This window comes from Mauremys reevesii, linkage group 9 (assembly GCF_016161935.1).
Source record: "Mauremys reevesii isolate NIE-2019 linkage group 9, ASM1616193v1, whole genome shotgun sequence".
Classification (NCBI taxonomy): domain Eukaryota; kingdom Metazoa; phylum Chordata; order Testudines; family Geoemydidae; genus Mauremys; species Mauremys reevesii.
In genome coordinates this window covers 98,834,202-98,851,605 of record NC_052631.1, presented here as the reverse complement: position 1 = coordinate 98,851,605, position 17,404 = coordinate 98,834,202, and the positions used below count along the sequence as shown (strand labels likewise).

At 41.6% G+C, this 17,404-nt stretch overlaps 1 protein-coding gene across 6 annotated transcripts in view; it reads left to right on the top strand.

Annotated features, from left to right (window-relative positions):
- The window catches only part of LOC120371809 (protein FAM122A-like), a 132,467-nt gene that overhangs the window by 109,209 nt on the left and 5,854 nt on the right, over positions 1-17,404 (top strand). For 2 of the 6 annotated variants that reach the window (XM_039488081.1, XM_039488076.1), the window contains exons 3-8: positions 10,714-10,770; positions 13,161-13,204; positions 13,287-13,341; positions 13,896-13,988; positions 14,652-14,740; positions 15,925-15,989. In XM_039488081.1, the coding sequence (XP_039344015.1) occupies positions 10,714-10,770; positions 13,161-13,204; positions 13,287-13,341; positions 13,896-13,988; positions 14,652-14,740; positions 15,925-15,989 (403 nt within the window). Of the gene's footprint in view, positions 1-224; positions 517-9,444; positions 9,655-10,713; positions 10,771-13,160; positions 13,205-13,286; positions 13,342-13,895; positions 13,989-14,651; positions 14,741-15,924; positions 15,990-17,404 lie in introns of those variants that run through there. The other 4 variants (XM_039488080.1, XM_039488078.1, XM_039488079.1 and 1 more) reach the window with 4 other exon arrangements.

Genomic DNA, 17,404 nt, shown 5'->3' with positions numbered 1-17,404 from the left:
GTCAGAAGTCCTTCTATTTGAGCATTTGTTTGAAGTTAAATTTAAGCCTGAAATTTCTATCCTTGCTTTCAGACCAAAAATAAGTTGCTTTCCTTTCCAGCAGTTCACTTGGGTTTCCTTTGGTATTGAAGAGATTCACTTAAACAGTGGTCAGCAAGGAAGGCAGGTAGCCCTTTAAGAAAAACAGTTTTGAAACACTAAGGTTCTTTTTCAGTTGACCTGGATACAAAGCCAAAGAGGAGCAAATGGGGTGATCTAGTTCCCTAGTCTGTCCTGAAGATTAACTGAACTAAAGATATTTCATGTACTTCATAGAAGTTACCTTTTTGATTTTGTTGTTTGTTTTTTTTAATAAGATCTACAATGGTTTAGAAAAGAGTATTGGTGATCTCACAAGTGACCCAAAACATGAAGATGAAGCAGGCAATATAAACAAGGTTGGGGAGCGAAGAAAAGTAACTGTTAGCAATGGACCGCCATACCAACAGCAGTAGTAAAAATATTCCAGAGAATGAGGTATCTGCTTACTTAGCAAGAGACAGATATTTCCCAGGAAAGGGAGAGATGATAATTGAGAATATATGCAAGATGCCAGAAAGGACTTGCTAAAGGCAAGGAAACACGTAATTGTTTTTTGGATTGAGAGGCCATTTCCCTGGCTGGGAGCAATGTGGCCTTGCAGGAAAAGGGTAGAACATATTCCTTATTAAGGCCAATAGCCCTACTTCATGACCAGAGAAGAGGTCTAAAGTAGGTCACCAACTCAGCTGAAGAGTCCTCTCTCCAGTCATGCACATCTGGTATTGCTGGGGATCTCACTTCCTTCCTTACGCCTTCAGAGTGTCATACACTAGGAGTGCCTCACCCCCATTCATTATGCTCTACTAGTCTGGCCGTGCACAGTAGGAATTGGGTGGAATCTAGCTCAGAAACGGTGGGAGTTGGCCAAGATGTATGCAGTCTCTGTAGTTTATGGTGGAGCACACTTGAGTGTACAGTATGACATTATATGCTGTCTTTCCAAGCCCCATCAGATCAGCTAACTGGGCCTTATAGGGCAATTCACCAGCTGTCAGTAATGCACAGCTGATTCTGCTCATCAGAAGAAAAAAAATCCATACTACCAGTGTTTAATTTGTTTCAGCGGAGATATATCTTTAATATTACCCTTTATTTTAAAGATATTAGTTTAAAGGGCATCTGAAATCTATAAATCCCATTCGCTAAAGTTTCCTCTTTCCTTCAACCTGCCTTTTGTCAGTAACTGATACCTTAAAGTATCAGAGGGGTAGCCGTGTTAGTCTGGATCTGTAAAAGCAGCAAAGATTTCTGTGGCACCTTATAGACTAAGTGTTAATCTTACTTAAAAGGTCAAGTTGGGAACCCTAAAGCAACTCCTTGTTCACTTTAGGACTTGTCTATTCAGGGAATTAGCTAAGGTGTGAATTTAGAGAAAACAGGTATTCTACACCATTTTACCATGTTGACGCTCTTATTTTGCACTGAGGGCAGGTCTACGCTACCGCTTGAATCGATGTAATTTACATCGCTCGGGGTGTGAGAAAGACACCCCCCTGAATAATGCAAGTTACAGTGACCTAAGCGCAGTCCGTACCAGCACTATGTCGGCAGGATATGCTCTCCTGCCGACATAGCTTTCGCCTCTCGCAGAGGTGGAGTAATTATGCTGACAGGAGAGTGCTCTCCCGTCGGCATAGAGTGTCTTCACCAGACATGTTTCTGCCCTAAGAAACCAGTGCAGAATAGCTATTCCCAGCTTTTTTTCTTGTGTAGACGTCGTCTTAGGCCTGGTCTGCGCTACAGAGTTAGTTCAATGTAAGGCAGCTTGACCTAAGTATGTCAGTGTCTACACTACAGCCTTGCATACACTGATATAAGTGCCCTACTACACCAACATAATAACTCCATCTCCACCAGGAGCATAGTGCTTATGTCAGGTAACCGATTTAACGTCCAGCCTGGCCCACATTGGAGGCACCGGTTATAAGGTTAATGTGTTTTTAAATCGACGGTTTAGTATTATCATATCGAACGAGAGCCAGCCCCATTACATGGCGCAATCGGACGGGATATTGGCCTCCGGGCACCAGGAGAAGTGGCTCTGGAATCCAAGCTCATCACAATAGCATGGCCAGGGTGACCAGGAATCGCTCGCAGGCGATGCAGCCACAACCACGCACTCCCGCGACAGAGCTCATCATCACAGGGACCACGCAGAGGCCAGCAGCACAGGCCAAGTGTCCAGATGGCAGTGTGGATCTGATAGCACAATGGAGAGATCACAAGCGTAAAAATCACAATCGACATGCAAGCATGAATAATGAATCTGATCGCCATAGATCAAAAAAGAATCAATGCTAACAAGATGAAAAGAATCTCGTGCTAAGCAAAAGAAAATGCAAATGAAATGCCACAGCATGAAAGAGCAGAAAGAAAAGAAAGCAAGCGAGCAAAAAAGAGCAGAAAAGAAAAAGAAAAGGTTGCCAGGAAGGAAAAATGCAAGCAATTTGAGCTGCCAAGCATGCCAATTTGCAGACAGGTTGTGGGGTCAGAAAACTAGAACATGAGGGCTGTATGCTAGATTGAAGGTCACGCCATGACCGAGAAAGAGCAGAGGGGGGAAGAGGTGGGAAGGATGAACCTGACCCCAGAGAAGAGGGAAGTGAGAGAGGAAGATGAAGAGGAAGGAGCAGCTGAGGCCACTAGAGGAAGCAAGAGAAGAGAGGAGCGCCCCAAGAAGGGGAGGCAAGACTGCTCCGCCCTGACAGCCTGCTCACAAGCCTTTGCTGACGGAATAGCAACAAGTGTTTTTAGCAAAAGGCAAAGCAAGCATTTAACTTGAGCTTTTACTTGCTGATGTTTTACTGCAGTTGCAGGATGCAGAAAGTTTTTGAAAACAGTTTTTTTAGAAAAGTTTTTAGATGGTTGATTTCTTCCAGGGACATAGGAGGATCTCCAGAAGGGTTCTTCCTGAAGAGCCCACTGTAAGTTGTCCTGGCCTCATGCCATGGACTCAGCAACATCTGCCATGCCTTTGTGTAGCGTCATTGGGCATACCATGGGCAAAGCATCGCAGCGCATGGCATTGACTTGTGCCTTCAAGCATGTATGTCCTAATCTTGTATTGGTCTGGTGGTATCATATTCGCATCATTATCGGATATCTCTGTTTTTAAAAAGGCTCAGGGATAAGTAGCTTAAAATCGGGAATTTAAGTTTGGGGTGGGGCAGCAGCTTAAAAAAACACTTTCCTCTGCAAAAGGCTAAGCGGGGGCCGGAGGGGTCCACTTTTGGGGAGGGGAGTTTGAATGTCGAGATCGAGGGCTGGAGGGGAAGATGGTGGGGGGGAGGGGGGTGGGGAGGGGAAGGTTTGGGGATACAGGGATGCTAGCTGTATTAGCCATATTAGAGCTGGGGTGGGGGAGGAGAAAGTGGACTGTGGGGGCTGATGCCTGAGGATGCCTGACCTGAATGGGTGCCAGGTAGATCTCTGGATCACTGACCTGTGTAGAGCAGTCTGTATTCACATAGATGATGTGACCTGTGTCTGTCTGTAATCACATGAATAGAGTAAAAAGTGTGCTTTGTAAGTGAAAGAGTATAACACTGTAAAAAAATAATAAAATGTATCTTTAAAATGTATCTTTCTAAATATTTATCTCATATTCATTGTTCGCAAAATCTCCTCCTCAAATAAGGCTCTAAGATAGGAAAGCGAGGAAAAAAGATGAGAGGAGATAGTTTCAAATTACAGGAAGAGAAGTTCTGACAGATGATGGAAGAGGAATGAGTGAGAGATGAGAGGGGGTTTCAAAATGAAGGGAAGGACAGGAGGGATGAGAGTGAGGAGAGTGGAGACGTGAGGACAGGAAGGGAGAACAGGAACAGGAGGGGGAGCAGGAGGATGGAGGGTGGAAGATCAGCGGCGAGGGGCGGCAGGGAGGCTTCGGCAGCAAATCTGCGTGCACAGAGTGGCGCTGCAGCCGGCTGGAGGGAGCTTCAGGAACAGCACAGCCACAGACTGCCGCCAGCCCACCACCCTCCCAGGCACCCTCTCCTCATGCCCCCTCCCCACCCCTGCAGTAAGACCCTCACCGGGGCCACCACGTGCCACCCCCACCCCTCCAGGCCCCCATGCTCCCTCCCCCAAGGGAGCCCACCCTCCCCAATTTTTTCTCCCTTTTTCCCTCCTCCTCCCTCTCCCTTCCTTCTTTTCTCCTCCTCTCCCTTTACTTCTTTAAAAAACTAAAATTTTTTTTAAATATTTTGGAGTTAAAAATAATGAGTTTAAAAGAATTAATGGGGAGGGGGAGGGGAGGGGGAGGGGAGCAGTCACTCAAGGGGGGGGCAAAACAACAAGTCAACAAACATCTTCACACCCAATCAACAAGTGTGATTCAGCCATTTCTGAGCCTCACTGGCTCTGCAAGCTCTGGTGCTCTTCTAATCTAATCTTCTTCTGCTGTGGCTGGCTGCGTAATCAGCGGTTGCCCCAGCCTCCCTCCAGCCCCCCAGGTTCAGCCCTCTCCCTTCCTCTTACTCTCACAGAGATTGTCAGCAATACAGCAAGCAGCACAACATAGGGGTTTGGCTTTGAGTCTGAGCGAGAGCGAGCCAGCACCACAGCCTTTAGCCCAAAATGCACATTCCACCACCATTCTGCCCTTGCTCAGCCTGTCCACTTGCTCAGCCTGCTGATCTCCTGACCCTGCCAGGCTGCCTGTGTATGGCTTCATGGCTGGGTGCAGCAAGGGGTAGGCCCCATCCCCAGGATAATTTCAGGCAACCCAACATCCTATTTCTTGTCTTTCTGGGAAGTAAGTCTTGCTGCAGCCGCTTTAAACAGAGTAGTGCTCCTGAATAAAGCCACATCATGAACCCCCTCATGAATCCGCCTGGATGTTTGTGTCCCGCCCATCCCTTGTACCAGTGCTGAGCACCAGTGCACCACCCACCTTGCTTACAGCACCGTGCTAAACCTCTGGGGGGTGGTGTGATGTGCCAAGAATATTCCATTTCCCCCACATCTATCGCCCATCCACTATGGCCTGCCCCATGCCCAACCCCAATCTGCTGGCAGCCAAGCTCAGAGTCAGCACCTTCGCAGCAGCTCAGTACTTGCTTTGGCTACTTGCATCACAGCATTCCCACACACTCATTTGATCCAACTCTTGATTGACGACTGACCGTAGCTGTCTGGTGTTGCAAGCTCCACTCGGGCGGGGCTTCTGGCGCTACTGGCTAGGCTGAGGGCTGCTCTCATATCATCTAGCATTATGGCAGGGCAGGCAAGCAAAAAAAGTCCAGTCAAGTGAAAGAGTGCCCTGCGCCATGAAGTCGCAGCCCCCACAAGGCATCACCCCACACCCCACACAACAATGCGTCCCACCAGTAAATCGTTTCCGGCCCAAAAAAAATGCGCCCCATGGGATAGATCCTGCCCCAAGCGCATCAGAGCGCCCAAAGCGGGCCCGGTTTCCCACGTCCTGTGTCTGTGCATCAGCACTCATCGCGCCGCCGCCGCGTATCTCGCTCTCGCCTCGCCTCGGTGGCCTACTCAAGGTGATATGCTGCAGAGTGCGAAAACATCCACGATTCCAAACATCCACGTATGGAGCTGAGCAGGGTCCATGCTTGCATGCTTATGTGCTCTGTGCGCCTGCACCAAAAAAAAGCAAAAGTTGCGCTGCCGCTGTCAGGGAGGGGAGAGGAGGAGGGAGGAGTGAGGCACCACCCAGAACCACTTTTTGCCCCCATCAGGCACTGGCTCAACTGGGGGATCAACCCGGGGGGGAGGGGGCGGGGGATGAACTGGGGGCTGCCAATAGCCACGTAGCCCCACATGCTCTCCTCCAGAAATCAGACTTAGCTCCGTGGACGCACACCACACCACGATTGTTTAGTGTGGGTGACGCACAACGATTTTATTTTATAAAATCTGTTTTACAAAACCGGTTTATGCAAATTCGGAATAGTCCCGTAGTGTAGACGTACCCTCAGTGTAATTCGGGCAACCAGTGTGCTGTTGGCTGTCATTCTTGTCAATTTCACAGCTCTGTTCTGCATCCTGGGGCTCACAGTTGGAGCTGTGAAATTGACAAGAAAGGCTGCTCCCTGCTATTAAATTGAGCCCAGTACCAGGCTCACAGCTGGCCCCTCACAGCTGTCAGTTGGGCTGGAGCTCACCGCTGGAGTCCCCATCCCACACATGGGGGTGACAGCCCTAGCTATGAGACCAGTGCTGGGCTCAATTTCACAGCAGGAGCCTACCAGCCTTTCTTGTGAGCTTCAGCTGTGAGCCCCTCTCTCTGAGCCTGAGGCAGCAGTGAAATTGTCAAGAAAGCCTGAGCTGTGAGCTCCAGCCTATCACCTTGGGCAGCCAAGCTCCCAGCTCTCAGACCTTAATGATACCCCTCTTTAGTTGGTGCAAGCACTTCTGGTGAGGATGTGTACTACTGACAGAAGGAGGGTAGTACTGAACTGAAAAATCACAGTTGTTACTGTGGTGGCTGCACGTGGACTGTCGTCAACTTAAGTTTGTAGTGTAGACATGCTCTTAGAAACAGTGTGGCTGTGAAGGTCCGCAGCTCTGATTAAGTGGGTCAGGCTGTTTTGATATGAAGTAGGCTGAATTGGGATATGGTTTAGGGCTACCAATTTGGCTTTTAAGTAAAATTAACATTTTAAAGCTCCCAAGAGAAGCATCATTGCTGGCAAAGAAAGAGATGGGAGATGAAAAGGAGGGAGTAGGGGGCAATTGCAGTTTTAAACTGTCCCTACTAGAGGATCCCAGGTGACAATAGATGGCCAGAAACTGCTGATTAAACTCTCCTTTTCTAGGACAAAAATCAGATCAGTAGCTAATCAGTGTTTTTACTGAAATGTCATTGGATCTCAGGTATATAAAGATGGGACTCAACTAATCCAGAATACTTTAAAGGAAAAGAAGCAAGTTATTAAGAATAGTGCTCATCCTTTTTTCTACCAGTCTTACTGTTCTGTTATGAAGTAATCTTTTTCAGTAGACATTGCATAAAACCCTAGAACTTGTGTTTTTTAAAAGATTTGAAAAATAAGTGTAACATGAAGGAGCTATATTATTTTAATAAACCAGCCAGGGTGTGCATTAAAGGACTACTAATGCACTTTTTTGATGGCAGAACCAGTAATGTAGAAACTTGCATCATATGGTGACTTATTACAGTGGTTGAGTATAGTAGATGATGTAGATATAGTCTTAGGTTGTGTGGGGAAATATTTTTTAAAAAATATACTAAACAGGATTAACTTTAATGGGGTGTTTAATGATTTTTTAAAAAGTACTTCCTTCCTTTCATAAAATTAACCTTTGGAATTCAGAAAAGTTCATCCAAGTTTTCATGCAAATTAAATTTTAGTTTCAACTAGCAATAATCATGCCTCGGATTAACCTCATTGCCTATGATACTGCGTGAGGGAAAAGTGGGTCTGAGAATGTGACTGTATTTTAATTTTAATCATGTAGGCAACATGTTTTTAATATTATATTAACACATTTAGCATATTAAGAAGATTTAAGTTCCTTCTGATTGAGGTGCAGTCAGTAACACTCTCTGCCTAGTTTGTGTTAGTCTGCTGTTAAGGAAACAGTTTGGAGTATGTCTAGAATTATAATCAATGTTTCTCATGCTTTGATGGTGCTTCCATACAAAATTCCAGCCCCACCTCTGTGGGTGTGGAGATAGCCTCCTACCTGTGATAACTGCAGCTCGCTGTGACCTCTCCTGATCTCTTTGCATGCACCCACCTCCAGCTCTCAGACCACAAGCCATCATTTCTCTTGGGGTGAAACATACTCTTAAACCAGGCATTGGGCTGTAGTTCCCAGATACTAACCATGACTACATCGACAGCCCTGAGTTATGTTCAGTGGGCTCGTCCAGATTATTAGGACCAGAGTTTGTTCATAGTTTTTAACTGTAAATAATAAATTGCAAGTTCTTAATTCAGTGTGGAGTGGTCAATAGGGAGACCATGAAATAGAGCACTGAACCGATATGCTTGTGGCATCCTATGTTGCTCAGCAGATGGTCTTCTGTATTCTGTACCAGTTGGAACTTTTTAAGCGCAAGTAGCTACATTTCTACATAGAGTTTCAAGTTGGGAGGTCACAAAAATATATTTCACTTATCCAGGTCCAAGTCTGATAGATGAGCTGTTGTCTTGTGGCTCTCTGCAGATGGAACAAAATCTTTCACAGTTGTAGCTATTTGAAAATCCAGTAGTATTGAAGTGCAGAAGGAGCTCTTATTTATTATTAAACTCTTTCAATCATTGTTTCTTAAAACAAACCAAATAAATTCTAAGTGTCAGTGTATAAAACAAGTAAACCAGCACTATACATCAGAAAAGAGAAGACCAAGATGTTTACACAGTGCTTGAATTCAGCTTTAGCATTTGATTCTATTGCTGTCTGAACATCAAAAGGTCACGGGGTGAATAGGACACCCTGACATGAATCCATTAATTCCTCTCAGACTCAGCCCAAAGGATTGTAATGGGAAACTGGTTCCTCCACCTCTGGAGCCCTCACCTTGGAGTTCCTCATGACTCACTGGTCTGTTCTCTGGACTAAAATGTGATTGAGAGTCAGTGGTTCAGAGTGCTGAGTTGACAGTTGAAACTGGAGACTGTTCTCTGTGAACTCTCTAACCAGCTAACTTGAAAATGAAAGTTAGATGTTGGGCAATAATTTGTGAAGTCAGTTGCACTGAGCAGTGAGTGGTTCTAAGTTCTAGGTGAGTAGCAGGATTTTGCGTCTTTCACCAGCCAGGAGCTTCGAGTTGCAAGTGGTACGCAGATTACCATTAATGCTTTTGTGGAAATGTTTATTCGCATTTATTATGCTACCTTCCTTTAATTCTTTGTTGATTGAGTCCTGCTTCCAGGACTAGTTGTAAGCAGGCTGTTTTGTTGGTCTTGTGTTCAGCTTATTGTCCTGAGAGACCATCTCTTAAATATGCTCATTCCTCAAGCAAGTAGCACATGTAGGCAGTCCAAGTTTATAAAGCAAACCATAAAAGTTCTATTCTCTGTGTGACTTTTCCACCTCTAAGGAAAATAGGAGGCTCTCTTGAGCCAGACATAGCTCTTCTTCAAAGCCTGTCTTTCAGACCAACAGAAGTTGATCTAATAAAAGATATTACCTCACTTACCTTGTCTTTCTAGGAGGATCAATTTGCATTCTCCATGTCACTAATTGAAGTAAGATACAGCTGGCTGGTGATTGAATGCTGATCTGCATCCTGTAGCTTTGGATTTGTAGAAAACTTAAGGCATGTTTCGTGTGAAACTGAGGAAGCCTACTATCTGCAGGGTGAAGTTTAATGACTAGAAAGTGCATGTAATTTATGCTATGTGATTCCCTTTACTTTTCACCTGGCAGATTCCGTGCAGTCTGAAAGAATGACAGACACTTAAAGAATGAGGCCCTCACCCCTGTAACACTCATCCTCATTACAAAGCCACAACACAACTTGGCAAGTTTGATCTTTATTCAAGAAAAATAGATCATTCGCAGAACTGTGTGATTCATGCCTAAGGCTTCTGGTCCCTGATGGTCATGAGCACCACAAATTATTCAATTATGTTAATGGTAAGGGAAAGAGAAGGACTCAATAATTGATTCAAAGTAAATTTGCTTGTAACTAATTGTAGTATGTAGTGGTGTATTAAGAAATTCCACTAAAAAGATTTAATAAGACCTGTCCCACAACTTGAGAATGGGCTATGCTGAGAATCATTATGGAAGTTTTGCTTTCTTTGATGAACTACAGTAAGTTGTTGGTTCAATGCCTAGGAGTTCATAAATTATCATTTTTATCAAACTAGCAGTCAAGTTAAGTATAAAACTAAAGAATCTAGTTAGAGTCCCCGGAGTGTGGCTTATATCTCTGCCAGATTGGCTTTGTATTTGATCCTTCAGATTTTTCCTTGTTAATAGATATCATTTTATGGGATTTGTTTTTTATGTGTTCTATGCAGCAGCAAGGGAGAAAATGCTCAAACAGCGTGCTCAAAGGCACTCCTACTCAGTGAGGCCATTTCACTGTCCTATTTTAACTTTCTGTCATTTTAAGCTGTACAGCTATTGAGGGCAGAAGAGCTTGAGAAATGTTTTCACTCTCCTTACACTTTAATGGCTGAATCTCTGTCATGTCAAAAATATTAACCTGCAGGCGGAGACCAGCCCTGGAAAACTCCTGCTCAATAGATTTTTATTTTTAGCATTATGAGCAACTTACAACAGCTTTAAGATGGAAGTGCTTATGCTTCCTTACCTATTGTGTTGTTGCAACCATGATGGGTATTGCCAATACAGTTCATGGAAGGTGAGGGTATTAAGTAGTGAGAGACTGAAGTGGGATGGAAGTTGGCACACAATAATTAGGAGTCATTTCTAAGCATACAGAGAACTTTCATAATGAAATAGTCTAGTGCTCTCACTTATAAAACTAATATACATTTATAATTGTATGCAAAATGTATTGCATTTAACATATGCAAAGTGTGTTATGCTATTTTGGTGATATTGAAGAGGCTATTTGTTATCTTTTTGAGAATGAAATAACATATTAGAAAAAAAGGTAGCCTCTAACCTTCCTGATTTTGCAGTTTTAAAAAATGTTTCAGCTATATGGTGTTTGTTTTCCAGTTGGTTCCATCATCTCCTGTACGTATTCCTAGCAGCCGCCTTCATCAAATCAAACAGGTAAGAGATTATTCTAGTTCTGATTTGTAAATAACAAGACCTAGAAAGCTTGCTTTATTGGCTTTACACAAGCTGGTGTATCCTACTCATCCTCATTGATGTCTTCACTCAGAAGTAATAGCTGATCTGTAAAGAGTGTTCAGCAAAAATCTGTCACTTCAAGGTGCATTTAATAGTCACAGGTTGAATCAGTTTCCAGAGATACAAAAGTTTACAGAAAATATAGAATGTGTCCTAAAATATTATACTGAAACCAGGATTTTGTCCCATTTATAAAAGTGGTTAGCCATCAGACATCTTTCTCCCCACATAGAAAGCTGGTGGGTCCTATCTCTTGCAGCGTCATTTGCAATCTAGAATTTAGAGTCAGTGGCATTTTTCTGGGCTCAGATAGACTGCCTGCCTTCCTCCCAATTGAATTGTGCATAAGCATAAAATGATGTTCAGTGGAGTTTGTGGTGTTCGAATCTCAGTCTCCATGATCGGGCAAACCTAAAAGTTTAGTGTAGTACAGCATGGCATGCTGTATTTAATCAGTCAGAGAAACTGACAGGAGATATACCAATGTTCAGCACTGAAGCAGTTGGGTGCAGCATCCATCCAGGTAAGAAGGTTGCTGCTTATTGCTGCATGTTAAGCTTGGAGACTCTCAAAGCTGACAAGCTAATGTGAAGTTGAGGGATATCAGGATAATGGTATACAGTCCCACACCTTCACACTTTCTGTACCACCTAATCTTCCTTCTTGTGAAACATGGGTGGTGCTGAGTTGTCCACTTTTGTTTAAAAAAACAAACAAAAACAAAAAACCCAACCCTGGTTACTATACCTTCCCCAAATCTATTAATGCAGTAAGTTCATTAAAATGGTGAAGTAAGAATGCACTTCTGTTTTGAATACAAGCCTGTTTCAAAGTACAGTTAGATTTAATACAAAAAAACAGTTATCTTGGTTTTCTTTTGGAAGAAGAAGAAGCATCATAAAATGTAAATTCCCAGAAGGAAACCTCTAATAGTATAAACTCGATTATAGGGATTTAAGCTGTTAAAATAAATGTTTAGTTAAAGCTGTTCCATAGCCTGCCATTTAAAGTCTCACTTTGGAAAACACATGATTTCCAAATGCTTGTAAATCTTGTGACTTTTTGTTTTTCTTATTTTGTAAAAGCAATTTAACTCTCCAGGCATTATATTTCCAGGGTACATGTTGCAAGTGAGTGAAGGTACTTGATCTCCAGCTTCCTGCCTCCTCAAACACTTGAGGCACATAGTAATCCTGAAGAAATGCACTGTCTGTTTCATTTTTATTGTGTAATTTATTCATTTACTAGCTTTAACAAGGACAAGAAGTCATCGGAAAGTTCCTTTTATTCTTAATATAGTAAAGGACTAATGTTAATATGTACATACAGATGGGATGGAAGGGAGGTGCAGGGAAGGCACAATATATGTTACTTCATATTTGACACTGTATTTCTATTAAAACTTCACGCTAGAAGGTAGTATAGTAACTGTTTGCTAACTTTCTGATTTTTGGGAATTTGAGGCCTATATTGTTGCATAGTCATAATAATTATTCCATATAAATACTCCATTAAAAATAGGTTAAAGTTAAATCAGGATATGTCAGAGTTAAAGCTGCCCTCCCTGATATTGACAAAGGCATTAATGGGTGTTAGGCACTTAGCGTCTCAGTCTCCATGATCCTTTAAAAAAAACAACTTCTTCATAGTCTTCAATTACATAGACTGCATCATTCAATGCCTAGGATGCCAGTGAGCAGTGGATGAATCATCTAACCTATATTTATTCCTCCTCTGTTCAATAAGTGGATCCCTACCATGTTTCACTGCGCTAGGGTGACCAGACAGCAAATGTGAAAAATTGGAATGGGGTAAGGGGTGATAGGAGCCTATATAAGAAAAAGACCCAAAAATTGGGACTGTCTTTGTGAAATTGGCACATCTGGTCACCCTATACTGCACATCATCCAATCTATGCATTGAATGCGTTCTGAGGAATGATACGTGCTTGTGTATTTAAAAACAGTATTGTAATATATACATACAGGGAGTGAATTAAGTTTGTGTGTGGAATTTCTTTTTCTTTTAAAAAAAATGCTTCGTTTTGCTATCTTAATACATTTTAACACTTTTGTAGAATTTCTTAGTTTTTTAGAAGAAACAATAAAAAATTCTATAATGTAGAACAGTTTACTAACCATCAGTAAAATGCTCTGTTCTGCACAAGTTGCACACTCACTGAGTATGTTAATGGTGTATGGAATGAGGTGAGACTCCCATCCAAATTGTGACCTGAAGAGGAAGAGTTTGTCTGACTCATTAACCTATAAACCAACTCTTAACTGTTTCTGTATTATATTATTTTTTAGGAAGAAGGAATGGATTTGATGAACAGAGAAGCAGTACATGAACGGTGAGTGTTAGTATGCAGATGAGAATACCTGAACTCTTGTGTCTCTGGGCCAGTGACGATGAATTTTTTTTCTTCTTTATAGGGAAGTGCAAACAGCAATGCAGATCAGCCAGTCATGGGAGGAGAGCTTGAGCCTGGTAATGTGTTTATGCTTTAGATTTGAGTTTCTATCTTCAATGTTCTAACATCCCATAGTGCTGCATTTTGTTGTCCATAGTTTCTTAAATTTCTTTTAGAGGAAAATCAAACAGATTAGGCTTCCTGTTTAACATCAAATTGTTTCTGTCTAGTAATACACTTTTTATTGCTGCCTTATAACAAGTTTTGTACTAATAAGGTATGAAATCACCAGTAGCTCAATGACGCATGGCTGTCACTACAGCTATTGGGACATAGTTTTTTTTCCTGATGTGTCAAAAGGTAGTTCTAGTCATGTCTATATCTTTCTGTTTTATAGATACTTTAATATCAGCACATAATGTTTAACATTTAGTTTCCTCAAAAGTATGAAATTTGTCTCCTACGTAGTCATAGTAACAAATTCTTACATGTAGCCATTTGTGAGGGTGACTTGCATCATGTGGTTCCATTCCACAACAAAGCAATGCTTTGTATAATATTGTATAGCCTGGCCCATGAAATATTGCATTAAAGCAATTGGCTGTAATTACATGATCTGTTATACTTATAGAATGACAATGATTTTGAGAAATCATCCTCTCCCAAGCAAATAGACTTTGTCCCAGTTTCTCCAGCTCCTTCACCCACCAGAGGAATAGGGAAGGTAAGAAAAATTAAGTGATAGAGGTCTTCCTTCATGAGTACCGATAGTTAGATTTTTGTTTAGCACTAACATAAGCAAGGGATGAAACTTCCCATATCCCTGACTTCTGCATGGGCATTCACTGCAGACAGGGAACTAAAATATTTAAAAGGCAAGCTAACAGCCATACAACCCATGAATTTACCTACAGAATCTCTCATAAATGTCAATACCAAGTAGGTATATTTATTGATAAATTGTTGGTATGTTGGTGATAAATAAAAGCCATATTCTTTGTCTGCCTTTCTTTGGGAGAAAGGGGTTTTTTTTAGGAGCTAACTCAGTTGGTTTGTTCCAAGGTAAAGCGATACATACATATTCTGATCAATATAATACTATCAACTTGCATGCAGTCTGTATATACATGAGAAATTACTCTAAATTGTTCTAGAACTTTCTTCAAGACTTAGCCAAAAGCGATACCTTCCCAGTCAAATAGATCAGGTAGTCATGTTAGATGAATGATGAGTTGCTTGTTTTAATATGGTAAAATTCTCTTAAGGCCCTAATTGTGTTCCTCAAGTCTCTCTAGTTCTCTGTATGTCGAGAATTTTTATTAGTTTTTTGCAGTAGGAATGAAGCATGATGTTTATATTTAAATATTGCAATATATTTTGATTTCAGCAATGTTTCTCACCGTCTTTGCAAAGTTTGGTGAGTAGCAGTGGATTACCTCCAAGCGCTAGCCCCAGTCCAACAAGACGATTCTTAAAGTACGTACAAGTCGGTAAAACTGACTCTGCATACTGTTAATAGGGATTGTTGAGGCATCTGAAATATCAGGACTTAACATAATAAATCTAAACTATGTTTTTGGTGACTCAGATCTCCAACTCACATTGTAAATCCATACAACTTAAATTCTAGAATTTATAAAGTACCAAAAAATATATTTCCCGACATCAGGAAGCTGGGTTACAATGCAGCCTGTATCCGATTTTTCAATAGGTTTTGTTTAGCACATAATCACATACAGGGTAGAATGAATTTCTATCAAAAGATGGTGAATTAGTTCCCAGGTTTTGAAACTGGGGCAATACCAGCCTGTGTAGATTAGCAAAAAGTATTAAGAGGAAACATTTAAGTTTTTAAATTATAATAGCATGTATAGGACCCAATTAGAGATCATGGCCTCATGGTGTTACAGGTTGCCTGTCAGAGAGGCTTATTATTACCGTCTTTCTCCCACTTTAATTTAATGTAATGTTGCCAGAAATAGGATAACTTTTGTGGGTGGCTGGGGTGCTGAAAGACACTGTTTGGGCTGTGGAGGGTGTGGTTCTGAGTGCAGGTGAAAAGGGACTTAATTGCCAAATCTGTTGCTTTAAGTGACCTTGTATTTCTGACAGAAATGACTGTTACTGCAGGGACCTTGGGCATTTTTAATGTTACTTTACCAGTGGCCAGGGCTCTCTCTCTGTCCTGAAACTCCTGGGTCATTCACAGTCTTCACCAGTCTATGCAAGACACAATATTTTGGCCCTCAGTGTTTTTTCCAGCAACATAATGCAAACAGATGGTGAATCTAACTAGTCCTGCTACTAATCTTCAGACTCACAAAGGACAGCACCCATTGTAGAGAAACTTGCTTGATCATATAGATGATTGTATTAGAGGAAATGTTGGGAATACTTTTTGAAGACTTCAGTATGTTAACCAGGCTTTCTGGTATAGTGTTCTACGGTTAAATTTTTAAGGGTCAGTCATGTCTTGTGTTTGTTTTTTAAAAGATTTTTTTGTTGGGGCTATCCAGTCTTATTGTCTACTTCCCTTTATGTTGGCGGTTGCTCTTAAACAGAGCAACTTGCACTGAATATGCTTGTTGCTCACTTGTAGTTGTTTTCCATGCTATTTATGCCAGTTATCATTTACCAATATATTGTTTATACTCTTTTAGCAGGAGAAGTCAGAGTCCTATTCACTGCATTCGCCCAAGTGTTCTTGGGCCAATGAAAAGAAAAGGTACAGCATGTGTTTCTAATTGTTAACTTTTAAATAGTTCATATAGCTTTCTTGATAGTCCTGTTTTTGGACTGATATACTTGCTAGGAAACGATTGAGTTTTAGCAAAAGGTATGCTATAAAGGAATGGCTGGGCGTTTGGGCTGTTGAAGTACAATAGTTGAAAAATTAACTATACAATAAATCTACAGTTTAAAGTGGTCACTCTGTCCTACTACCCATCCACTGATGCAAGATTACACATTTGGTAAAGCACCAATGGGACCTCTAATATTAAGGAATTCTTGGTACACTTCATTCATTTATAGAAAGGTCCCAGCTAGTTGAAGCACAGAGATGCTGTGGAGTTAAGATCACAAGCATACAGTTTTCTTGGTAACCATACAGGGGTTGAACATAAGAAGGGCCAGACTGGGTCAGACCAAAGATCCATCTAGCTCAGTATCCTGTCTTCCGCCAGTGACCAATGCCAGGTGTTTCAGAGGGAATGAACAGAACAGGTAATCATCAAGTGATCCATTCCCAGTCGCCCATTCCCAGCTTCTGGCAAACAGAGGCTAGGGAAAGTTTAGAGCATGGTTTTGCATCCCTGCACATGCTGGCTAATAGCCATTGATGGATCTATCCTTCATTAACCTACTAGTTCTTTTTTGAGCCCTTTTATAGGTATACAAACCTCTGCATTCTGATTCACTACAGGCCTCAAAATTCAACATCTAGATGCCCAGAAAAAGCATAGTCACCTCATCTTGTAGTTTTATTTAGAAGTTGTTTAAGTTTTGGAAGGTGTGGCTCAATCTGCACACCTACACTTGCTTTTCTTAGCCTCCATTTCAACAGTCATTGTATTGCATCTGTTTTAAAAAGCTTTCTCACCCTTCATTTCCATAACAGTAACATTTTGGCACGTTAAGTCATGTTTAAAGTACTGATAAGCAAGCTGTATTGTTGCATAGAAGGAAGGGAATGTGGTGGGCCAGGTTGTGTGTGAAACACTCTTGAGCTGCATCTCTCTCTCTCTGAGAGAATCTGTGACTTGGAAGTTGCTGCTGGCAGAAGTTCCCATCTCATTTATCCCAATCCCTTTGAACTGCACATATTTCAAAATGGATTTCAATGAGAAAATAAATTATTGTTATTGAGGGAGTTTTACAAATTACTTTGGAGGTGTTGAGAGGATCTCGATACAATAACTTAAGAACTATTTGAATATTTTTCACTGACTTTCAAAGCACTTGCTAACTCAATTAATGAAACTAAGAAGTAGGTAAATATTTTAATATCGATATCTGTAGTAGTTAAATGTTCAAATTTATAATTGTTAATGGGGTTGACACTTTTAATCCACTGGGCATTTCAAATTGTCATTGTCTGTGTCTCTTTGCTAATATTCTTTGAGGTTAGTGTTTCATTAT